The 26651-nt window shown below is 46.0% G+C and overlaps 2 protein-coding genes across 11 annotated transcripts in view; both read left to right on the top strand.

The window, feature by feature from the left end:
- The window catches only part of LOC127010191 (uncharacterized), an 87636-nt gene extending 63404 nt beyond the window's left edge, over nt 1-24232 (top strand). The window contains exons 7-9 of the mRNA XM_050884066.1: nt 22379-22599; nt 23992-24076; nt 24160-24232. Coding sequence (XP_050740023.1) covers nt 22379-22599; nt 23992-24076; nt 24160-24232 — 379 coding nt within the window. The remainder of the gene's footprint in view (nt 1-22378; nt 22600-23991; nt 24077-24159) is intronic.
- Nucleotides 8157-26651, top strand: part of LOC127009808 (uncharacterized) — a 110124-nt gene continuing 91629 nt past the window's right edge. For 5 of the 10 annotated variants that reach the window (XM_050883178.1, XM_050883181.1, XM_050883182.1 and 2 more), the window contains exons 1-2: nt 8157-8550; nt 23992-24530. In XM_050883178.1, the coding sequence (XP_050739135.1) occupies nt 24467-24530 (64 nt within the window). In that variant the 5' untranslated portion in view covers nt 8157-8550; nt 23992-24466. The remainder of the gene's footprint in view (nt 8551-23991; nt 24531-26651) is intronic. The other 5 variants (XM_050883174.1, XM_050883176.1, XM_050883175.1 and 2 more) reach the window with 1 other exon arrangement.

The following is a 26651-nucleotide window of genomic DNA, read 5'->3' as shown; positions in this document are numbered from 1 at the left end:
AAATGAGGCAATGCGGATTATTCTGGGTTGTCCCAGGACGGCAAAGCTTGAAGTCCTCCGAGCTGAGTTGGAACTGCCCAGTGTTGTCTGCAGTATTCAGGAAATTACTTGCCGCACAGTCTGCCGCATGATTTGTCACGGGGACACTCAGCTTAGGCAGGCTCTTGGTAACTTTCAGCCCACCCCTAACATTCCAGCCAAATCGTACCTTAGAAAGCTCCACAAGCTCTTATCTGACCTTGGTGTCCTTGAACCGTGTCTTGCCCTCATTAGCAGCCCTTGTTATCCCTCTTGGAAACCTCATAGAGTCAGTGTTGATATAGAAAAATTAGATAAACCTAAAGATTCTTGGCTTCCTCAAGTCCTGCAGGACCATTTTCTGACCAAATTGTCTGCATATCCCTGCACCCAGGCTGTCCATGTGTTTTGTGATGGATCTGTCAATGGCACCAAGACTGGTTGTGGATTATTTATTAGGGACTATGCCACCCCCTCTGAATACACTGACACTGAGGTTTCTAAGAGGCTTCCTGATCATCTGTCTTCCACAAGGGCAGAACTCTATGCCATATATGAAGCCCTCCATATCACTGTAGCTCTCGGGAAAGATGTGTACCTGTTTGTTGATAGTCAATGTGCCTTGTATGCTCTTCTGTCCTCCTCCCCTTCTGACTGTGATATAGTCAATAAGTGCCTTAGTGCCCTTAGCCTGCTGGAGCGCTGTGGTGCTACTGCACACTTCATCTGGGTGCCCTCACATGTTGGGCTGCCCCATAATGAAAAGGCAGACAGACTTGCTCGTGCTGCCTCTGATGATCTCAATGTACACCCAGGTGTTGAATACACCTATAATTATGTTAAGAATAGACTTAGATCCCTTGTTAGTGAGTCTGTTACCAATCAGCTTGCCTTGAGGTGTCAGGATGGTAGTCCCTCCAGCCTTCACTATGCCCAGGTATCAAGTATCTGCACCCACACTTATGGTAGGCTTAGTGCATCCTATGATCTGGTGGTGATGCGGCTGAGGCTGGGCTATAGATATTACTGGGAGGTCAGTGGGGCTGACCCTGTACCTTGCCGCTTGTGTGCCAGGCCAGGGGGTCACACGCTCAAACACTATGTCCTGCAATGTTCTGCTATTAGTGCCTACCACCCACAGGGCCACTGGGACCTGCCTAGGCTGGTGGGCTGGTTCATTAACAATAATGTTCTTTCAGCTGTGCTCAGTGAGTATCCTGCATTTGCCTCTAGATTGTAGTCCATATGTACAGTCCCTTATGTCTGCTCCCTTGACTAAATCAAGGCCTTTATTTTTTTAGCACTTGTCCCCTACCATTGTATCTTTTTAGTTTCCTGGTGCTACTTACACATGTATCCTTAGTTGTATAATCACACTCTGTACTGCCTGGGGGTTGGGATGGCATGCTCCTCCCTTCTCCTTTGTTGTTTTACTTGCAACAATAAACTATCAGTCAATCAATATGGTAGTGTATAAACATTTTTGTTCACCTTTTTTGTTTCAACTCCTTGTCATTCATGTACTTTTTATTGCATTAAATTTTCGTTTACAGTTTCAAATTCAGCACATTTTTCCGATTCAGATGGAATATGACATGTACCAATGTAACAATAATCAGTGGGTAAAAAATGGACAAGAAAATAACAAGTCTATCTGACAGGATCGCCGAGGCGCTGGTAACTTGATAATAGTGTTGCGCTGGAAGCTTCCCCCGGCGACCATAGGCCTCTAGAAGGCTCCCGGAGAAACGAGCAAAGGGGCGGGGAGCAAGGCAAGCCGTCCGCGGCCAGGCGCCAGGCGGGAAGTGTTGCCAACTCGCATATATTTTTGCTACATGTTCTTGTATGATCTAAAGTATACTGTAATATTCTAGACTGTACTGTTCTGGATATATATAGGAGAAGAGGGCGAGAGAGGCCCAGTCCCAGTGATAGTAAGCTAGTGGTAAGTGAAGAGTCAGAGTGAAGTGTACTACTAAGGAAGAACATTAAACTACAGAAACTGTGGAAAGTGTTTACATATCTCCCTCCCACGGAGTCTCCTGACGGCGACACGGAACCCAAGTAACACGTCCGGCATAACACTGGTGTCAGGAGTGTAGGCATTTGTTTTTCGCCATGGAGACTCGTTCCCAAGCTGCCCAGAGGGACGACATGTTGACTGAACTTTTGGAAGCCTTGAGACTACAGGGGGAGAAACAAGAAAGAGCACTCCAAGAACTCAAAGAACAACAAGAAAAAGCACAGCAACAACAAGAAAAAGCACACCAAGAACTCAAAGAACAACAAGAAAGAGCACAGCAACAACAAGAAGGAACACTCCAAGAACTCAAGGAACAACAAGAAAAAGCACACCAAGAACTCAAAGAACAACAAGAAAGAGCACAGCAACAACAAGAAGGAACACTCCAAGAACTCAAAGAACAACAAGAAAGAGCACAGCAACAACAAGAAGGAACACTCCAAGAACTCAAAGAACAGCTAGAAGATCGCTTCACGGGATTACAGCTACAGCTAAAAGCAGTACAAGATGGAAGTGAATCAGTGCGAAGAGAAATGACTGATGTGACCACGAACTTGGGACAACGCCTGATAGAAGTGGAGAAAGAACACACAAATCTTCAACAAGAGATGGAGGTGGTACGGAGACGACACACAAAGAAATACTAGAAGTAAGTGACAGAGTGAAGGCCCTTGAAGACTGCTTGGCTGGAAACGGACAGCCAGTGCCTGCAGGGGCTAGTTGTACCCAAGATGCTTCTCCTACGCAAGTCCGGGGTAGTTTGAGCCCTGTTTCGCCTGAGTTTATCCCCGCAAGAAGTTCCGCCAGCCCCATGGGTCTGCTGGGTTCGCCTGTTAGAAAGAAGCCTCAGGAGTTTGATGGCAAGGTCTCCTGGGAGGCTTACTGCGCTCAGTTTGAGCTGTTGGCAGCTCGGAACGGATGGGATGACCAAGAGTGCGCGGTACAGCTGGCCACTAGCCTGAAAGGGGCGGCGCTGGAGGTCCTTGCTCAGCTCGACAATGCGACAAAGGGCAGCTACAGCGGGCTGGCACAGGCGCTGGAGCAACGATATGGGACCAAGCACCAGAACGAGCTCTTCAGGGTTAGGTTCAGAACCCGCAACAGGAGGCGCGGCGAGTCTCTCCAGGAACTCGCTCAGGACCTTGAGAGCATGGCGCACAAGGCATACCCAGGTGCCACCCCTGACCTGCTGACGGTTTTGCTGCGTGATCAATTCATCGATGCCCTGGACAGCCCTCAGCTGAAGATACAAGTGAACCAAGCTAAGCCAACATCAATGCAGGAAGCTCTGGCACGTGCCATGGAGTTTGAGTCCTTTGTTAGGTCTAGCTTATCAAGCTTCAGGGACGACTCGACTTCTGGCTTTAGGGCACGAAAGGGCGCTGTCAGCGACACAGACAGGTTCCAAGGAACGTGCTGGTACTGCGAGAAGGTTGGGCACAAGGAGAACGAATGCTATAAGAGGAAGAAGGAATATGAAGGTGCCGCTAAGAAGAAGCCCAGGAAGGACCCAAGTGCTGGACCTGTGGAGAAAAGGGGCACTGGAAGAATGAGTGTCGGAAAATGTGCCCCAACGAGGGACCACCACTCGGGAAACTAAGAAGGACTGGTTCACGGGGCAACGACCAGTCTGTCCTGTACATGCCCCGAAGATATCAGTGTGCAGGAGAACCACCATGACAAGCTGCCAAGTGGAGGGCAAGGTTGACGGAGTGTTGTGGCCTGTGGTCGTCGACACAGGCTCGGAACGCACATTGGTGCGGCCTGACGTGGTGAGTCATCGTCGGCTTCCTAAGACGCCGCATCGACTGTGCGGAGTCACAGGACACTACGCAGAGCTCAGAGGCCCAGTGGACGTGAAGTTTGAGCTCGGAGGAAAGGAAGAGTTCCTCTCTGTGTACGTGGCCGACATGGATGACCCCTGCATCCTAGGTATGGATTATCTTGTCTCCCACAGGTGCGAGCTGGACTTCCGCGCTAAGCAGCTGACTGTAGGAGGAAGGAGGGTGCCACTGACGACTGTGAACAAGGAAGACCTGCCAGTGACGGTCAAGCGCACCACCATTATTCCTCCGAGGTCGGAGATGCTGTTACCCTGTCAAATTACGGGTGCCCCCCCGGCTAGCCTGTGTGTGGTAGAAAGTGGAAGTCGATGCCCGGTAGAAAACGGGGTGATTGTAGGAAATACTTTGGTAGACCCTGCTGCAGCGGAAGTGCCTGTCGTCGTGGCCAATGTCTCCTTCAGCCCAAAGAAAATAAAACAAGGGACCATGGTGGGATTGTGCCAAGAGATCGACCAGAAACCAAGAACCTGTGTCTGCAGGAGAACCCTGAAGAAGCCCCAGGAGGAGCTGCCTGACTACCTGCGCGATCTGTTTGACAGGAGCTCCAAGTGTCTAGAGGAACCCCAAGTGGAACAGCTCAGGGAGCTTCTCGTGAGAAATGCAGATGTGTTTTCCACAGGAGACCTGGACTTGGGGTGTACGGACCTGGTAGAGCACCACATCGACACAGGTAGCCACCGCCCAGTGAAGCAAGCTCCTCGAAGGATGGCACCAGCCCGTCGCAAGGAGATGGATAAGGTAATGGATGATCTCCGGCAACAAGGGTTAATCGAGCGGTCCAGCAGCCCGTGGGCGTCTGCTGTAGTGCTCGTCAGGAAAAAGGACGGTTCCCTCAGGTGCTGCGTGGACTACCGAGCCCTTAACGATCTCACCATCAAGGATTCATACCCACTCCCACGGATCGACGACACGCTCGACGCCTTGGTGGGCTCCAAGTGGTTTTCAACACTGGATATGAAGTCTGGGTATCACCAAGTCAAAATGGCGGAGCAGGACAAAGAAAACAGCCTTCTCCTACGGTCAAGGCCTGTGGCAGTTTAAGGTCATGCCCTTTGGCCTGTGCAACGCGCCGGCCACGTTCGAGCGGCTGATGGAGAGGGTGCTGGAGGGACTTCACTGGAAGACGGCACTCATCTACCTCGACGACGTGATTGTCTTTGGCCAGACCTTCGAGCAGGAGATGAAACGGCTATCAGAGGTTTTCGCCCGGTTTAGAGCTGCACACCTTAAGCTCAGCCCGAAGAAATGCTGTCTGTTCCAAAAGGAGGTCCAATACTTGGGACACATCGTGAGCGAGGCTGGAGTACGCACTGATCCTGAGAAGGTGGCTGCGGTAAGGGACTGGCCGACACCCACCAACGTGAAGGAGCTGCGGAGCTTCCTCGGGTTGTGCTCATACTACCGCAGGTTTGTGAAAGGCTTCGCTATGATTGCTGCACCACTGCACCTCCTGACGAAGAAGGGGCGCAAGTTTGAGTGGACAGCGGAAACTCAGGTTGCCTTTGAGAAGCTCAAGGAGGCTCTCATCAGCTCGCCCGTACTCATCTACCCAGACCCTCTAAGCGTTTTATACTGGATTGTGATGCCAGTGATGAGGTGATTGGTGGAGTGCTGTGCGAGGCATGTGCCGACATGGATCGGGTTGTGGCCTACTTCAGCAAGAAGCTCACTCCAGCCGAGAAAAACTATTGCGTGACCCGGAAAGAACTCCTGGCAGTAGTCAGGAGCCTTGACTTTTTCCATGCTTACCTGTACGGTGCAACTTTCACCATCCGCACGGATCACGCTGCATTGCGGTGGCTGAAGTTACTGAAAAACCCTGAGGGCCAGCTTGCTCGCTGGATAGGTAAACTAGAGCAGCATCACTATACTATTGTGCACCGATCTGGACTAACACACGGTAACGCGGACAGCTTGAGCCGGCGCCCCTGCCTACCTGAGTGTCAACATTGCCTCCAGAGGGAAAGCGTCCAGAATATGTGCCGCCGCACTACAGTGGAACAGACAGCGGAGGTGCCATGGGAAGACTTGGGAAAACTGCAGCGGGAGGACCGAGATCTGAGACCAATTATAGAGTGGCTGAGTCAGTCGTCAACGCGACCTGGGTGGGAAGTAATCTCGAGAGAAAGCCCTACCACCAAGAATTACTGGATTCAGTGGGACACTCTTCGGATAGACGACGGGGTGTTGCAGCGACGCTGGGTCTCTCATGATGGTCTTGACCACTACTGGTCCACGGTGTTACCTGTGAAGTCCCGGGAAGGCGTCTTGAAAGAAATGCATGACAGCATCACCAGCGGACACCTTGGGGTAAAGAAGACACTGAGTCGCCTGCGCCAAAGGTTCTACTGGGTTGGCATGAGGAAGGACGTGGAAGAATGGTGTCACGCGTGTGAGGTGTGCTGTGCAAAGAAGGGCCCCAAGAAGCGTCACCGTGCCCCACTGCAACTATACCAGGTTGGAGCCCCCATGGAACGGGTGGCAGTGGATATAGCAGGACCCTTGCCTCTGACGACGAACGGAAATAGGTACATCTGCGTCACAATGGATTACTTCACCAAGTGGCCGGAAGCCTACGCCATCCCTGACCAGGAAGCCACTACCATCGCCAAGGTTTTTGGAGGAGTTCTTCTGTCGCTTCGGTGTGCCTAACGAGCTCCATTCCGACCAGGGAAGGAATTTTGAGTCAACAGTCCTTGCTGAGTGCTGCAAGCTTCTGGGTATCAAGAAGACCCGGACCACCCCTCTGCACCCACAGTCAGATGGAATGGTGGAGAGGTTTAATTGGACGTTGGGCCAGGAGTTGGCCAAGCAGTGCAACAATGATCAGTCTTCATGGGATCAGAAGCTGCCTGCGCTTCTCATGGCCTACAGGTCTGCCGCCCACGAGACTACGGGGTATTCACCGGCAAAGCTGATGTTTGGACGTGAGCTGCGATTGCCGGTGGACCTACTGACAGGAAGGCCTCCTGGGGAAAGCCTTCCAAGGGACGCCTCCAGTTTTGCCCGTCAACTAGAGGAACGGCTGGAAGAGGTGCACCATCAAGTCCGAGGTGCCTTGAAGTTCTCCGGGGAGGCCATGAAGCGCGGTTACAATATGAGGGCAAGCCACGTTGACTTCAAGGAAGGAGACCAAGCCTGGCTTTACAACCCGCAGAGGAAGAAAGGACAGTCTCCGAAGTTACAGAGCCCCTGGGAAGGCCCTTACACTGTGCTAGAACGCCTCTCCGACGTGACTTACCGAATCCGGAGAACGGAAAAGACCAAGCCGAAAGTTGTCCACGTCAACCGCCTATGGAGGTACCACGGTCCGGGAAACTACACCTAGAACAACTACAGACATCCAGCAGCCGACGAAAACGCAAGGGACGTCCAGGACCGAGAGGAGGTCGACGACGACGTAGGCCTCCTGGCCCTTTCAGCCGAGGGAGATAACCTCCCGGCTTCGGCAGATGTTCCAGGGACACCCCAAGAAGCGGACGACGACGAGGCGCACCAGGAGACAGACGCGCAGGAGGCAACGAACAGAAGACAGAGACAACGCAGGCGTCCACAGCGATACGACGATTATTATGTTTTCGATTAATTCTCTTATGTTTGTATATAGTTAAGTGTGCGATCGGGACGATCACAATTAAGAGGGGGGGGATAGTGTTGCGCTGGAAGCTTCCCCCGGCGACCATAGGCCTCTAGAAGGCTCCCGGAGAAACGAGCAAAGGGGCGGGGAGCAAGGCAAGCCGTCCGCGGCCAGGCGCCAGGCGGGAAGTGTTGCCAACTCGCATATATTTTTGCTACATGTTCTTGTATGATCTGAAATATACTGTAATATTCTAGACTGTACTGTTCTGGATATATATAGGAGAAGAGGGCGAGAGAGGCCCAGTCCCAGTGATAGTAAGCTAGTGGTAAGTGAAGAGTCAGAGTGAAGTGTACTACTAAGGAAGAACATTAAACTACAGAAACTGTGGAAAGTGTTTACATATCTCCCTCCCACGGAGTCTCCTGACGGCGACACGGAACCCAAGTAACACGTCCGGCATAACAATAGCAATAGCAGACATAACTATGTGATAATAAATTTCTCTCTGTCTCGCCATCCGTCACCTTAGCCTAAGATGGCCGCCAGTTGCTTCAAAATCCAGGCTCTGGGAACCCTCCATGTATATAACTCTGTGGGGGCAAGTGCCCCCTCTTGCCCCCACGTGCGGGCGCCCAAGGGTACAGCAGATCTCTCTCTGTGTGAGGGGTGTGGCAGGGTGTGGCGCATGTCGTGCTGGAGTGTGTCAAGTGTGGCAGAGAGAACGAGGATGACGCAGGGGTTTGTGACGAGATGGGACGTGGAGTGGACGTGTTTGCTGGGAGGAGTGGAAGATCGAGTTGCTGAGTGGAGGCACGAATGGACGAGTGATGGAAGCAGTGAAAGAGTTCTGGGAAAGAATTTAGCGTACAGAATGTAGGGAACAGTATTTTGTCCCATGTACGCAGGATTGTGTCTGTTCTGTAGTAGGTTTTGTTTCTTTTCACAGGAGCTGCCGTTACAAAGGCCTGACGGGGCGAGTCACCTGTGACATCAAGATCAAGCGGAGAAAGCTCCAAAAGGGGCAGCTGTGACCTGAAGGGCCTTGGCAGTGTTTCTCGCGGAGGAGGAGCCCCGCGGCGCCCAGGGTGAGTGTGCGGGTGGCGGGGGGGAGGGGAGGGCCAGTGTGTGGACGGTAGGGATGGGCAAAGTATGGGATTTTGGGTAATCGCGGGTACGGGTACCCGACCTGGCCTACCCGAGATACCCGGGACCAGTACCCGGGTATATACCCGATATCCAGTGTTGCCACTCACAAAATGTAAAAATTCCAAGGTGGCGCAACAAAAAAATCCAAGAAATGCCAAGATTTTCTTACATGGTTACTAGATTGCTTAAATAAAAAGTACTTATACACCAATCAAGAAATTTTGTACTCACCACAACATAATAGATGACTGGCTTATTGAAGGAAGACAGACACCTCTGGCATTGGGTCTTCCTCCAATTCATCACTGCCTTCTCCGTGATGTAGAGTTACGTTTCTCTTCATTCTTGATGTTTCTTCTTGTTCCTTATATCTTTTATGACAGTGCCCTGATTTTACTTCTCTGATTAACGAAAAGGAGGGCTCCCAGCTCTCACAAGTCACTTCTTCTCGTGCAATAGCTTGCTTTGCTAGCAAGCGATTTGCTACGGTATTTGCATGTAACTTGTTGGTCTTATCATTTTTTATTATATTGATCTGTGAAAAAATCCTTTCCACACATGCAGAAGAATGTGGCAAAACTAGTAAACCACACATTAATCCAGACACAAGACCAAACTTTGCTCTGTTGTTTCCATCTTTGAGTGAGTGTAAATCATTCCAGAAAGTGGTTGCAGATTGATTTAGGCACTTCAGTGAATCTTTAGCAAAGAGAAGATCGTTCCATTGTTCTTGTAAGATGTCTAGATCTTTCTCATTTACCAGAGTTGGGAAATGAATTGCAAGTTTTGTTAGGGATTGCAGGCTCCGTGTATTTGAGAGAGCTTCTGTTGGGTTCATAGCTTTTTTATCTGCAGACATAACTCTACTAGGAACTGTTTGCAGTGAACTCGAAACAGTCTTTCTTTATCCTGAAGAGCTTCTAACTCCAGCAGTCCCTCACATCTGCCACCTAGACTAAGATCTTCCAGTCTCTTGTGCAAAGATTCATCACTTGGGTCAATGAGAGCTAGCTGATGAGACTGGATTACTTCAGGTTTTAGGAAGAGACCAAGAATGCTGCGATAATTATCTGAAATGGTTGAGTGCAAGGTTCCAAGTCTGAAGTGCTGAGACTGAAATTCAATATTCATCATGTCAACCTTACCCAAAATGTAGTTTATGAATAGCAGCATGTGTTTCGTTCCACGAGTCGTCATCATTTTATGTATCTGTGAAGCTCCATCAACTTTGTCAGTCCTTGATTCGCTTTGAAAGAATAGCTTTAGGGCATCCCATTGCTCCAAGACTCTAGAAACTACTTTTCCTCTAGATAGCCACCTTGTCTGTGCTAACTTCAGCATCTTATGACTTGGCATATCAAGTACTTCTTGAATTAACCGAAAATCATGATTTCGCTTGCTGCTTCGCGCAAAGTAGCAACATATGTCCTTCAAGAAGGATTCTAGCCATGATGGTAACCAACTACTTGCATGGCTGGCACATAATGCAAATGAGTGACAGATACAACCTAAGACAAAAACATGTGGAAGATCCTTCTTTAGAAGTGCTTGGAAACCATTGTTCGCCCCCAGCATGGTAGAACAATTATCACTTGCAAATCCTATTATATTGCTCAATGGAATTCCTGCTGAGCTAAAAACCTCTTTCACTGCACTGTACAGTCCATTTGCTGTACCATCATTTACCTCAACAATATCTAAAAGGGCGTCTGTTACTTTTGACCTCTTTCTATCATAAAATCTTACCACCAGTGCCAGGATCTGTGAGACAGATGCGTCAGTGCTCTCGTCAATTATTAATGAGAATTTGTTCTCCTTACATATGTTAACTATTTTCTGACGCTCTTCCCAAGCAATGCCATGTTACAGTAAATATGATGCTTTAGTTTTTTCAGTGAAATATCCTTAGCAATATCACTGTCTGCAAAAGCTTTTTTCAAGACATTCACTAAATGGTCTGCTTGGAGAAATGGCATGTTATGCTCTGCCATAAATCCTGAAATAATTAATTCAGCTTTTGCTACCTTTTCTTGATGACTTAGTCCTGGTACTTTTTTGAAGTGCTGTTGAATGTTTACCTGAGCCTTTTTTACTTTTAAGTTCTTAACATGTTTAATTGAAGCCTTGTGTGCCATAAGAGAGGACTTGTTACGATATCCATTAGAAACAAATAGCCGCCAGCGCGCGGTGATCCCGGGACCAAAGTTGAGACGATTACTGAGAGGGTGTGTCGGGGTGAGTATGTCAGCGCGATGCTTACCCGGGAGGCCGAGACACCCGGGACACTGCCGAGAGTGTGTGCCTCTAATAAGTAGGGACGGGTAGCGATCGTGTGAGACTTAACTGGCTGTACAGTGTGTATGTACCTACTAGTGGATAGCATATTAACACCAGGAATAAAGATCATTTTCCTAAGGTTATTTATATCTTATTCCACTTAAGTTACATCATTTTTTTTCAAGAATAAAGAACATAATTTAAGTGGGAGCCGTTACAAGGTTACTGTACAATGTTGCCAGATTGTCGTACTCTGCCTCTTATGTTTGATGATTTCTAATCCAAAAACGGCTTTCATCACCCAAATAACTGCATTCCTATATGGTTATCCTTAAAATGGTTAATTATTGGTGCTTCTTGGCAATAGTTATGGGGCAGAAACTGGTAAATATGCGGCTCTTGAGTACGATAGTCTGGCAACAATGCACTGGTACGCACATCCGTACTCTTTACCCGATTATTCTCCTTATAATAGTATTACAGAAAATACCCGTCATGATACCCGACAATCTAAGTTGGTCCCGGGTACCCGACTGGCTGCTTGGTACTCTTACTCCCCGGGTATCTGCCTGTTCCTACGGGCCACACAAACAAACTAACAAAACTAACAAAAGTCAGGCTGATAAAAAAGAAAAGCTAACGGTAGAAGTCGGCAGCGGAATAAGACAGGGATGCATGGGCTCGACGACATTGTTCAAATTAGTTACATATAAAATTATACATCAGTTGGAAAAGGTGAACAAAGGGAACAGAGACGAGAACTTTAGCATAACATCACTCTTCTTTGCGGACGATGGAATGTTACTTGCAAGTAGTGTAGAAGATGCAAAAGAGGTGATAGAACAAGTATTGGCATCAGGGAAGGAATGTGGCCTAGAAAATTAATAGTCAAAAAACAATATTATTATATTTAATACACTACGTAATGGTTTTACGTCATGATGATGGTGATGGTGATGGGGACGTGGTAAAAAGGTAGTAGAAACTTTAGAAAACGTATTAATGGACGTCGTCATAAGGTTGCAGAAAGGTCGTGAGTTACGTTGTGAAATACGTTGTAAGGATGTACCTGGGAGTCCACACAATTACGTAAAAGTTACAAAACCGCTACCTTTATACAACGTAGTAAATACATAATTGTGTTAGCTGGGAATATGCTCCCCACCTAAAAGAACCGATTTCCCCCTTTTTCTACTTTTAAGTACTTGATCCTTCATATTATGGTTCAGGGACATGTATTTCATTCTGTAACTATGATATGGAGGCGTATTATCGTATTTTGGAGGCGTGGAGTCAATCTCCAGAATTACCTTCAATTACTGGCAACACGAACCCTTGAAGCAGATTTGAAATGCGGTTAATCAGGATTCACGTGTTCGAACAGCTCGGGCAGGAGGTTCGAGAGCCTGCATTTGCACTAGAACCCACAGTACTCTCTAGGGCGCGACGTTGGACGGATCGCGGGTAGCAAGTGGTTTTGCTTGTGTCAGTGATAAACAATGAAGATACACCTTGTTTGGTTCCATGGACTCTGCTAGCAGGACAGAAACCATGCGACGAGGTGACAACCTACTAGAACCAGTGGCAGCGAGAGGGCATGAGTGTGGTGTAGGCGGTTCATGTGGACGCAGCTGGCCCCCGGCGCCACGCCAGACCAGTGGGGCGAGCATCGGTTGGTGGGTTCACTACGCTTCTCTCCCAAAACAAGCTTGGCCTCCAGTGGGAATGCTTGGTTTCCATATGGGGAACACTAAATTTGTCGCAAACACTTATTCTAGTGGTCGTGTGAGGAAATCCCTAAATGTAGGGAATTTCCCTAGATCTAGGGTATTTTCTCCCCCCCCCCCCCTCAAAAATATGCGATTGCGACGGAGTTCGTGTCCCCCACCCGAAATCCTGCATTCCCACAGGTCCCCAAGCTTGTTTTGGGGGTGAGGGGGGATTATGGGCAAACTCTAGAATTTTATCCCTGTGTTTTCAAATGTCCTTGTATATGTTACAGTAAAATCTTCAAAACAGTAAATTTTTAAATTTCCTAGAATTTTCAGAAAATTTACAAAGTGACTGTTTCAATCAGTAAATTCACAAAATTACTAAAAAATTTAGGTTAGGTTAGGTTGGTTAGGTTAGGTTAGGTTAGTTGATGCTCCAGTAAATTTGTAAATTTCCTAAATTTTTTAGTTTACAAATTTATTGGAGCATCAACTAACCTAACCTAACCAACCTAACCTAACCTAAATTTTTATTAATTTTGTGAATTTGATTGATGAATAGTCACTTTGTAAATTCCTGAAATCCTAGGAATTTACAAATTTACTGTTTTGAAGATTTTACTGCAACATATATACCATCACCAAGGTGGACATGTTGAAATTTATGGTAGAGATTTTCTTCATGCATCCCTCCTTCTCTTGGAGTAAAGTATTTGTTTCTGGCAGATTTAGATGTGTTTTGAATTATTCAGGCAATTGTTTTCACGTTAATTACTGTAGTCAGTGTCACGAGAGTTGGCAGGGACAATCCTTCAGGGATGGATTAGCAGACTTGGCACCCTTGCCGGGGTGACTCTTGCTCTTGCTGTACAGGGACCCGTTGAGAGTCATGCCTTAATGCCGGCACAACCTGTAAAAGAAAAAAAAAAAAAAGAGAAGCAGTATCCATCAATACCTTCTTATTCCCTATTTCTTACACACCACATCTTTTCCGGAAAACTCTTCATGGCTTCTATAATTCTCTCATTTGCTTCACCACTTAGTCCCAGCAGCAGCAGCATCCATTCCCTCTATGTTCTTGCAATCCTTCCATTCACATCCCAGCCCATCTCACTCAGTGCCACCCTCATCATCTCCGTCCTTTCTCTCTGATACCTCCCACACACCACTGTGACACCAGTATCACATGCGCCACAGTTTCATCCACACCCCTGTCACACATCTGACACACTTTGCTGCGGGACTCAGACCACCTGTAATTTCTTGCATTCACATTCATACACTGCGCTCGAGCTTGGAAGAGAAGATCACCATCCAGGCTTCCATCATGCCAGCTGACACACTGCGGGGCTTCCTTTTCCCTGTACCACTCCAAAGTACTCTTTCGCTCCATCGCATGTTTCCACCTCCTCAGACCGTCACCTTTCACTGCACTGTATGTCTCTCTCTTCCACTTTCTCACATCCCCTTCTAGACCTTCACTGTTCCTGTCAGTCACCTTCCATTCAAAGAATCGCCTCCCTTCCTCCCTGCTCACCCACCTGACTCGCATACCACTGTCACCAACCATTCTCATGCAGTTCTTAATCCATTAACTCTCATGCACACTCCACAAGTAACCCTTCCGTGCCAGTCTTGCATCATCCATTCGTTCTAGTCTAACTTTGTATCTAAGGGTAGCCTTCCTATGTCTTTCCCTGAAAGTACTCCACCCCATGTCACCCCTCAAAGCTTCCACCGCAGCATCCCTTGGCAGGGGTAGATCCAGAAAATCAATTTTGCGGGGGCCCGATTGTAAAATTTCATAAACTAGCGACAGCCTCAAAACAGTAAAGACCAATGGATAGTGATGGCGTTTTTTTGCTTAAAATTCGCACCTCTCGAGCAATCAATTTATGTGTGACAAGTGAATTTTTCTTGTGTATATATATATATATGTATGTATGTATGTATGTATGTATGTATGTATATATATATATATATATATATATATATATATATATATATATATATATATATATATATATATATATATATATATATATATATATATATATATATATATATATATATATATATATATATATATATATATATATATATATATATATATATATATATATATATATATATATATATATATATATATATATATATATATATATATATATATATATATATATATGTAGTGCAATCAATATTTAAGCTGGCAAGCAATAACAAGAAACAATTCACATTGTACATCCGACCAGTGAAAAGGCAAATCTGAACATGTAGAAATCATCACCATACAAGCATTCGAAGAAAGCTAAACGTTTATTTCGATATGTAAGCAGCAAGGGTGATCATAATACAGGTCATATATAAATTACAAACCTAACCTTTACAAAAAAGAGTTAATATGCAAAATTAGACACAGCTGAAGATAAAGAGGAATTCTTATAGGGCTTCTTTTACATGGGATTGAGGTAACACATTTGCAAAAATTGGCTGATCTAAAGAAATAAATTTACAAATTCCCAAGTATTCAACAAGTGCCTCACTAAGCAAAGAGTAGTCGGCATTTTTTTTCACCGAATTTGCTTATCACTCTCAACTGAAATGGGGATATCATAGTGGACACAGAGGAGGGCAAGTCCGTTCAGGCGCTCTTGGCCGACGGTACTCCTCAGATAGATTTTCAGACATTTCACTGCTGAGAAAGACCTCTCGGCTTCCACGTTGGAGACTGGAAGCGTCAACAGAGTTTTCAAGAGAATGGTGAGATTAGGGAACATGCTGGTGCTGGCGTGTGCCTGGGCTTCTTTGATAGTTTGGAAGACCGGAACAGATAATGCCCAGCGCTCCACTTCCGCCTTCACGAGTCTCAGGGATTTGATGTCGACCTCGTAGAGCTTCGCCGCTTGAAGCACAGCCGCAACATTCGTTTCGGGGCTTTTGAGGAGTTGCTTGAGCTGAAGTGCGACAGTCACTGTGTCGTCGCCGAACCGACTCTTCAACTCAGCCAAGACGTGGTCCTTGAACGGAATGTACACCGCCCGGCGGTAGTACTCCTCGGCATTCTCGCACGGAACATTTGATTGCTGGGTCTGTCGTCCACAGAGTCATGGCACAGGGATGGTGTCATGCGATGACCCCACCTCGACCAAAAGCTCTTCCGCTTTCATGAACACGTCGTGGAAATGATCCTCCGCATCTGCTCTGAACTTGGCAAAAATGGTCTCAATGCCACGAATCATGGCATAGGCTGACACCAGGTTGCCATCTTTTCTCTGAAGAGTTCGGCTCGGCTCGAGAGTATGCGCCAATATACACTCCATTACAACCAGTCCAACGAGAAAGCGGGGAACACGTATGGCGTTGAGAAGGTGCCCAGCGGTGGCGTCAAGTTCTTCCTCGAGAAAAACAGCGATGACAGGCAGAAATTCAACAAAAACCAGCACTGCGTCATGCCTCTCAATCCACCTGGTGGGGCACAGGGGAACAAGCTTTACGCGCTTGGCACATATTCAAAGAATGAACGAAGTTGTACACCTCGGTCAGTGTTTGAAGAGCGATCTTCACTTCCCTGACGTCACACGCCTTCGTCAGTACTAGATTCTGCCGGTGGTTAAAGCAGTGGATTGACTTGGCCAGGGTGTACTTCTTCATGAGTACTGCGACACACCCTTTGAATTTTCCCATCATGGCACTTGCTCCATCGAAACCAAGTCCCCTGCACTTGGCAATGTCCAATCCGAGGTCTTTAACGGTGCGCAAAAGGAGCCAGGCTACACCTTTACCGGTGAGGTCTTGGGCGTGCACAAAGGCAAGGAAGTCTTCCCTTATTTCCTCTTGGAAGTGCTGAATGGTGATAGTGGCCTGCACTAAAATTCACTTTCTGCTTGCATGTGAGGAATGAGGTCACAAAGATTTTTTCCTAGGCCTTTAAACCTTGCTCTATAATATTCAATATACGATTCCGTAACTAAAATACTGAAAATAAATAAAGAAAATCCTGAGTGCTCCAGAAAGGTACCAGTTTTCGTTTTGACTTTCTCAGAAAGTGGACATTTTAGCAGATGGAGATGCAGGAGAGTGAAAAATTACATCAGACACCGAAGAAAAATAAATCTTGCCTGCGCATCCTTGGTGCATTCAGAGCTATCCTACCGACCCTATTTTGCCCTACTTCCAGTTTCTCCATTTCAGACTCACTCCATGTAATCACCTCTATCCCATACATAACACTCAGCACTGCTACACTTCCACACCTCTCTCAGCACATCATACTTACATGCCCTCATTCTCGCCACCAGGGTTGGCCGATTTAAATCATGATTTAAATCAGTGATTTAAATCAAGATTTACTTCTGCCCAAACCAACATGGAATGTAAAGGAAAAATATATAAACAAACACATACTTACACCTGCTTTATATATTCCTGAGGAATAGAACACTAAAAGCTTCCTTTTACAATACAACAAAAATTTCCACATTCCATTAAAAAATGAAATCAAAGGGTTTTACTTGTAATGAACTGTACTTATTTCTGAGGAGTAGAATATTAAAGCACTTCCTTTTACAATACAGTATAACAAAAAATTCCACATGCTATTAAAAAAAGGAAATCAAAGAAGTTTACTTATAATGAACTGTACTTATTTCCTGAAGTAATGAATTTAAAAAAGAAAATTATTACGGCCTGTATTTAAAACAAAAGCACATTGAATTTATACTTTAAAGCAGTCTTGAAAAATAATTATACACTTCTTTGAAAGTAGTTCATAAAAATTCTTTGAAATCGAAATTCAAAATCTTGAAAAAATATTTTTTTTAATTCTTATGACAATAAATTTGGTTGTTTTCAGTCTTGCTACTATTCCTTGTAAGTCCAGTTTCCAGTGTTTGCATATAGCTCTCCATGCTTTCCCAGACTTTGAAGGAATTCTGTTAAAATGTTCCCAGACTGGATCACTCTTCCTACCAGATACATTAATCCTTGTGGTCAGTGACATCTCTACGCTCTTGCTGTAAGCTCAGGAATGAGTGGCTGGCCTGTAACACCTAAACAGTCAAACTACTACACAGTGGCACAAGTCCGGCTATGTCCTAACATGATGTAAGAGAAACAGGACAGAGCCTGAGAGAGATGATGCAATCCTGGTCAGTGGCTACTGGGCTGCTTGACAGGTTCAAACACGTTGTAACCAAGTGAGAGATGATGCAACATGCTGTAAAAACACTCCAAAATGTGTTTTAAACTAGTGTATAGAATAGAGAGAGAGAGAGAGAGAGAGAGAGAGAGAGAGAGAGAGAGAGAGATTTCCAAATATTTTTATGCTGATTAATAAAAAATAAAAAATAAATCACCAACCCTGCTCGCCACACTTCCCAGACGGCCCACCCATTGATTTAGTAGACTAATCCTCTCATTCTTTGACCTTTCACATCAGCTTGGACTCATCCATACACCTAGGTTCTTGTATTCATCTGTTTGCCCTAGCTCTGTGTCTCCTAGCCTCCAAGTCCTATTTCTCTCATCTTCTGCCACATTCACAACCATTATCTGACTTTTCTCATTTCTAAATTTCACTCCAAAAATCTCTCCCATACTCATTCACCACATCTAATAGCTTCTGAAGTTCCTCTGCTGACTCACTCATAACTACCACGTCATCTGCATACAGAAGCACACTTACCCTGTCTTCTCCCACTTTCACTCCCGCATTCTTTCTCCTCATCCTGGCTGCCAACTCCTCAGTGTACAAACTGAAAAGAGTTAGAGACAGGATGCTGCCCTGCCTAACACCTCTTTCACTCCTCACCCACTCTTTCTCTAATGCTCCTAACCTATACCTGGCTCTCGTGTCCACATACATACTCCTAATGATTCGCACTATCTTATCACTCAAAGCTACTTTCTCCAATACCTTGCACATCACCTCCCTGTTCACTCTATCATACGCTTTCTCAATATCAAGAAACCCAAGATTCAACTGACTTCCATTCCTCTTTTTCCTCTCTATCATCTCATTCACCACATACATATTGTCCTCTGCTCTCCTGTCTGCACGAAAACCATTCTGCTCCTCACCCAGCACTCTCTCTCTCTTTCAATCCACTTACGCTGCCTTTCATTCAACACAGCACAAAAAATCTTTCCCACCGTATTCGCCAGGGCTATCGGCCTATAATTCTTCAGTTCTTTGTTACTCTTATGCCCTCCCTTGTGTATCAGAGTCACTCTGCATTCATTCCACTCCCGAGGCACTCTCTCATCCTCCCACACGTGGTTAAACAGCTCAGTCATTCTGTCTGTCACCACCTCACCTCCATTCTTATACAGTTCATACGGGATCTCATCCAGCCCTGCTGCCTTGCAATTCTTCTGCTTCTTCCAGCATACCTCGGCTTCCTCTCTGCTAATTCCCTCATTCAGCTCATCCGCATCCTTCCTCTCAAGCGTTACACATCCCTCTCTCACCTCAAAAACTTCACCCACCCCTCCAATCTCTTCCCAGAAACCTTTTATACACTCTTTCATTCTATCTGTGTCCCTGATTATCTCACCATTTACTTTCAGGCACTCCACATTTTCACAATCAGTCACACTCTCAGCTGTCACCTTCTTCAACACTAAATATCCTTGGTCTATCCTTAGCTCAAAATCTCAACTGGAAACATCACATCTCCTCTTTTACTAAATCAGCTTCCTCGAGGTTGGGCGTTTTGTATCGTCTCCACCAGTTCTTCTCCCCCGCACAAATGCTTTCCATATATAGGGGCCTTGTCCGCCCTCGTATGGACTATGCATCTCACGTGTGGGGGGCTCCACTCACACAGCTCTTCTGGACGGAGTGGAGTCTAAGACTCTTCGTCTCATCAGCTCTCCTCCTCTTACTGATAGTCTTCTACCTCCTAAATTCCACCGCCATGTTGCTTCTCTTTCTATCCTCTATTGATATTTTCATGCTGACTGCTCTTCTGAACTTGCTAACTTCATGCCTCCCTCCCTCCCGCGGCCTCGCTTCACACGACTTTCTACTCATGCTCATCCCTATACTGTCCAAACCCCTTATGCAAGAGTTAACCAGCATCTCCATTCTTTCATCCCCTTCACTGGTAAACTCTGGAATAGTCTTCCTTCGTCTTTATTTCCTCCTGCCTATGACTTGACCTTTTTCAAGAAGAGTGTATCAAGACACCTCTCCACCCAAAATTGACCTCTTTTTTGGCTACTCTTTACTTTTTACTTTTGTGGGAGCAGCGAGTAGCGGGCTTTTTTTACTCTTTTTGTTGCCCTTGAGTCGCATCCTTTGATGTAAAAATAAATAAATAAATAAATAAAAGTATAGATTCAGAGATGAATTTAGCAATATATTCATTGATATTCATACAATCTGTAAAAGAAGCAAAATGCAGCTTCTCTAACATGCTTTTTAATTGCAATGTTAAAGAGTAGTAAAACATGAAAGACCTCTTCTAATTTTCCAGTTGCATGCTACAAAAACAGTTGTAAGAGAGAGAGAGAGAGAGAGAGAGAGAGAGAGAGAGAGAGAGAGAGAGAGAGAGAGAGAGAGAGAGAGAGAGAAATTTAATACCACATATAATTAAAACCACAATACCTGATGAAACTAACAAAGATACACACAAAAAAAAACACTGGTTTTATTGATGGGTTTTTGGTTTAAACCAGGGGTGTCAAACTCATGGCCCGCGGGATAGTTATAAATGGCCCGCAGTATCACGGTAACTTCATTCTTGTCAATGTGTTTTCTACCTTACTGGCCCCCATGACGGCACTTCAGAGTATGAATTGGCCCTTGAAGGGTTTTGAGTTTGACACCCCTGGTTTAAACCACCAACCCTGCTGTACATAATTAAAATGACACCCCTGGTTTAAACCACCAACCCTGCTGTACATAATTAAAATGACACCCCTGGTTTAAACCACCAACCCTGCTGTACATAATTAAAATGTCTCCCTTGTTTAAACCACCAACCCTGCTGTACATAATTAAAATCTTACATAATTACCACACTACTGATGAAACTAACAAAGATACACACAAAAGAAACGAAAAAAATGGTTTTATTAGTTGGTTTAAATCACTTTTTTAATGTTTTACACCATGATTTAAATCATTTTGGTTTAAACCCTGGGTTTTCCAGATTCATTTCATCCACTAACTCATCCAGTATCTCTCCATTCCGGTTCCTTCTCTCCCCAAGCACACCCACGTGTCCATTCATATCTCCCATGACAATAACTTTCTTCCGGCATACTCCCTCACAACTTTCCTCACCACGTCATACTTCCCTCTGTTCTCCCTCACGGCTCTCTCACCTTCCACTGTCATGTACACCACAATCACTATCAACCTCTCAGACTTCCCCTTGGCATTCACACTCCACTTTCACTGCTAAAACATCTTCACTGTCAGCACTGGCCCCTACATTCACTTTTTCCACTCTGAAAGCCTTACTTTTCCTGTAGAGTAAGGCTACGCCTCCTCCACATGTGTTCTGCTTCTTTCTGCCCTTCCCAATCGTCTCAAACACTTCCCCATCCACATGCACGTCATCCCCTAAGTGAGTCTCGGTCACACCAACCAGATCAACCTTCCACTCATCCAGCTCCCTGCTCACGTCATCCAAGTTACCTGTAGCCAAGGCTGGCACTACGGTACGGTACGGTTGAAATTTTGATAAAAAGTATGGTACGATTTTTTTCCTTATGTACGGTAGGGTATGATATAGGTACGGAAAATATAGCAAAATTCCGAACCGTACCGTACCACAGGCTTAAAACAAGTCATCATCCTAAGATTTATTTATTTATTTATTTATTTGTTTATTTATGATTATTTTTTTTACTTTCCCATCAGCTCCTGGCAGGCTATATTTAGGAAGCTTGATACATGTATAGTCACTTTGTAAATGTGCCTTTTCAAATTTATTGACACCTTTATTATTTTTTCTCAAATATTATTTTTTTTATATATATGCATATATTTTCCTGATGGTGCGATAATGGTACGGAATCACGGTACGGTATTTTTATCGTACTGTACGGTACAGAAAAAGAGCTGGGGGTACAGTACGGTATTTTTTCAGGTACGGAGTACGGTTAAAAACTCCGTACCGTTCTGTACTGCCAGCCTTGCCTGTAGCCCATCCTCTCACATTTACACAAGCAATGTTCATACAGTTCATGCGCTTCACTGCCTGGTTGGTGGCTTCTCTTCCTTGCTCTAGCGCCTCAAGCATCCACACACTGAACGGACCTAGCATTCCTCCACTCCCTCAGCCTCCTGCCCATCCTGTCGAGTCCTGACTGGTTCAGCTGGACCCCATCTACGTTGAAGTCCAGCCCTTCCCGTAGCACACCATCCAGATCTCTGAAACTAACATTCCCTTTCCTATCCCTCAGCCACTCTACCTTCAACTGTAGCAGTTCCTCCTGAAGTCTAACATTCGTCCTTTGCCTCACCCTCTCGTACCTCTCCCCTTCTCTAGGGCGTCTCATAACCCCAACCACTGCCACCCTCACATTTTTCCCTTTACTGCCTTCACTGCCTCTACCACCTCCCTTGCTGTGTCCTCCGTTCCAACATTCTCCAAATCATTCCCACCACACTGAATGATCAAGAGGCCATCCTCAAGCTCACCTGCCTTCTCCTCAACCTTCCTCCTCACTCCTCCAATCCTGGCGCCACTCAAGCTCTCCACACCACTCCCCTCGGCCTTACACCCCAACTGACTCTTTACGTTCCTCACCATACTATCCCCAGTGACACGAATTGGGGCATCCTCTTAGCCGCCTCCCTCACCTGCGGCCTGCCTTTCTCCTGCTGTGCACACTTACCACACCCATCCCTACCTCCCCCAACATCCTCAACCTGCACCTCCACCTCCCTGGACTCCACACCCTCAGCCACACATCCTACGTCATCAGTCTGGAGCCCAGACTCACACACCTCAGTCTTCTTACCCAAGGTGGCCCAGATCAGACGTGTGGCAGAAAGGCACACAGCGCAGAGAAAGACCAAATTCTCGTGCTTGAGAAGTGGCCTGTTCTGTGGGTAACCCCAATCCCAGCACAATCGCAATAACCCATCCACAACACTTCACACACTCTACAGCGTTCTTGTGGCGATTAGTCACCGCCTGCTCACACTCCAGACACTAGTAACACTATCAGTAGCCTTCACGTGTACTTACCAAAACACACAAAGACACACAAGGAATAACACAACGGCAGCAACAAACAAAGACACACAAGGAAACACACAACGGTAACGAACAAGCAAAAACACAAGGAAAACACAAAGATTACTGAAATATATCACACAGTATTAACACAAAACAAACTCACGAGGTCCACAGGATACTCAACTTGTTTTTGGAGACAACTCGTGCAGGGGAAGCAGGAACAAACACTTAGAAAACACCTCCAACACAGCAGACACTCATAAGAACATAAGAACGTAAGGAGTCTGCAAGAGGCCTGTTGGCCTATACAAGGCAGCTCCTGTACACTCAACCCCACCTTACCTCACCATCCATGGCTTTATCTAACCTCTTCTTGAATGTATCTATGGTATTGAAAGAATAAAGGGTTTTTGGTTGGAATACAAAGTTAGGCGGGGTTCCCACTATTTCGTCTTGACGGATCCGTCGACGTTAATGACGTCTACGAAACAGCGGCCGCCCGTCAGGGATGATCCGCTCCGTCAGTCCATCACTCATCATTTGTTGACAAACATATGGACAGCAATAACCACAACGACTTCTTGTATATGTTATTTTGTAGCTAAGTACTTCTATTTCATATTTTCATGATATGTAGAATATTCAGCATCGCTGGACTGGCACCCCACCACCGCCGTTATGGACCCAAAAGTTAGCAGAGTTCATCTCTGGACGGGCTCCGCGCGGGGCCCGGGCTCCGTTGATGACGTCACTGACGGTCGACGGATCCGTGAAAACGGAATAGTAGGAACCCCGCCTTAATTTCATGCACGTCAGAACAAGTTAAGACTTGGCCAATGACCGCACAGTACCACGACCAAAGCAATGATACCAAGTCTGCAAGTCCCTCCCTGTAGGCTTACCCCCGCCAGCTCTCGTGACACCAACTACTGTTATTTTTATCCCCCCCCCCCCCCTATCCTCATTCTAGAGTAGTCATTCCCAAGAATAATCAATAGCCAGAATGATTCCAAGCGTATCAAAACCTATCAGGAAAAAAAGTGTAGTACTCGTCAATAATTAAGGCCGGCGATATCATCAACCCGCACCATTAGCCCCACCCGGCGGCCTGGGGCTTGCCTTGGGGGCACCCACCACCGCCCCGCTCCCTCCCACCAACTTCAGTTCCCTTACCGGACAATTTCTTTTGCAGCACACGACTTTGTGTCCCGGCGGCCACCACTGGTGCTGGTGTTGAGTGAGGCCGTGGGACAGGTGCTGTGCTCAGCGCCTCCTCCGTACTCGCTGCCGCTGACTTCAGGACTCCTTGGTGCATCCTACGCCTTGCCTGCTGGATTGGTCCCTGAGTGTGGCTCTGTAGGAGCCTTGCCACCGCCTGCTCCAGCATCTCTGAGGTTCCTGCAAGACCAGCCGACTCCTCCCACCTGGAGTAGTGTTGCAGTGGAGGCTGCAAGGCGGGGCAGCAGCTGGAGTGGCTGGGAGCAGCAGGAGCAGACTGCTACTGGTGTGAGGTTCAGGAGTGATGAGAAACACCACCACCACCAACAACAACAGCCGCTACTGCTGGCATCTCATCCACAAAGGGGGAAGTTTGAATTTCAGAAGTGTGAGAAGATCTGAGAGTGAGAGCAAGTTTACTAGCCACAGCCAAGTGTGTGGGAAAAGACATGCAGGGAAGGATGACCTCAACAAATACACCCACACACTCTGGTGTAAGACCTCATGAAAGCCGTGAGTGTGGCAAAAGGTTTAGTAATAAGAGTAACCCCAAACATCACACCCTTACACACACTGGTGAAGGAAATCACGAGTGTGAAGTTTGTGGGAAATGTTTCAGTCTGAAGAGTGCCCTCAACACACACACCCTTACACACACTGGTGAAGGAAATCACGAGTGTGAAGTTTGTGGGAAATGTTTCAGTCTGAAGAGTGCCCTCAACACACACACCCTTACACACACTGGTGAAAGAAATCATGAGTGTGATGTTTGTGGGAAATGTTTCAGTCGGAAGAGTACCCTCAACACACACACCCTTACACACACTGGTGAAAGAAATCATGAGTGTGAAGTTTGTGGGAAATGTTTCAGTCTCAAGATTACCCTCAACAGACACACCCTTACACACACTGGTGAAAGAAATCATGAGTGTGAAGTTTGTGGGAAATGTTTCAGGCAGAAGAGTAACCTCAACACACACACCCTTACACACACTGGTGAAAGAAATCATGAGTGTGATGTTTGTGGTAAATGTTTCAGTCAGAAGAGTACCCTCAACACACACACCCTTACACACACTGGTGAAAGAAATCATGAGTGTGAAGTTTGTGGTAAATGTTTCAGTCGGAAGAGTACCCTCAACACACACACCCTTACACACACTGGTGAAAGAAATCATGAGTGTGAAGTTTGTGGGAAATGTTTCAGTCAGAAGAGTAACCTCAACACACACACCCTTACACACACTGGTGAAAAAAATCATGAGTGTGAAGTTTGTGGGAAATGTTTCAGTCTGAAGAGTCACCTCAACACACACACCCTTACACACACTGGTGAAAGAAATCATGAGTGTGAAGTTTGTGGGAAATGTTTCAGTCAGAAGATTACCCTCAACACACACACCCTTACACACACTGGTGAAAGAAATCATGAGTGTGAAGTTTGTGGGAAATGTTTCAGTCTCAAGATTACCCTCAACACACACACCCTTACACACACTGGTGAAAGAAATCATGAGTGTGAAGTTTGTGGAAAAAGATTCAAACAGAAGAGTGCATTGAACAGGCACATCTTCAGACACTCTGGTCATAAAGGGTTCAAGTGCGATGTTTGTGGAAAACGTTTCATGACTAAGGGTGAGATTGCCCAGCACATGAAGGTCCACTTCCCCTGCTGAGGCTCAGTGCTGATTCAGTTCTGCTGTGTGGGGGAGCGCAAGTGTTTGTTGTGGTGGTGGTAGAGGGCTGTGTGGTGCACAGAGAGCAGAAAATAATCATTTATTGTAACAAATGTGACAGCATGATCTATTATTCACTTTCCAACCTAGGCTGCATGTGGTTGGTGGGTCCTGTGAAAGGTCTGATCTTTTGGTGACTGTCCTGGGCTGGCTGTTGTGGCCGGGGCTTATTGGTCAAGTGTGTGGCTGAGCATTCATAGCAATAATAAACAGTGTATTTGGCCTTACAGCTGCTAAGCTTAGAATGTACATATTATAGACACATTGTAAAGAACAAGTACAAAATGCTGGGGTTGGGGTTCAGGGATCTAACCTCTGATCTCTAATATAACTGGATTGGCTTTCTCTGTACTAGCCTGGTAGGAATCCTGCAGCCCGCAGCCGCCATCTTAAGGTTCCCTCAGGCCGAGTCATTTATGTAAAGATTCCGCCATCATCGCTCGCTGAGTGGCAGTGGGACGTAATAAAACACCTCATGATGAATTTTTGATTTATTTAATTTTTCGATGCCCAATGATTAATGTAGAATCACTTAGGTTTAAGGACAGACCACCTAGTCTGGACCATGGGGTCTGTGTGGTCTGATTTTCTATGTGATTCTATGTAAGTACTAGCTTTTTATTTGTTTGTGTAAAGCAACACTCGACACCTGTCTCCATATTTCTCACAAACCAACACTTTTTCGCATTTACCAAAAGCTTGGAAAGGAAGCTGCACTATACCCATTTTTAAAGGGAAAGGAGATGCTTTGAAATGTGGTAACTCTAGGGGGATAAGGTTACTGGAGCATGGCATGAAGGTATATGAAAAAGTCCTGGAGAAGAGGCTGAGAAGGATAATAAGAATTGCTAAATGTCAGTTTGGCTTTTGCCCTGGGAGATAAACAAGTGAAGCAATA

Source organism: Eriocheir sinensis, chromosome 42 (assembly GCF_024679095.1).
Source record: "Eriocheir sinensis breed Jianghai 21 chromosome 42, ASM2467909v1, whole genome shotgun sequence".
NCBI lineage: Eukaryota > Metazoa > Arthropoda > Malacostraca > Decapoda > Varunidae > Eriocheir > Eriocheir sinensis.
The sequence above is the reverse complement of the archived record's forward strand: the minus strand, read 5'-3'. Positions and strand labels throughout refer to the sequence as shown.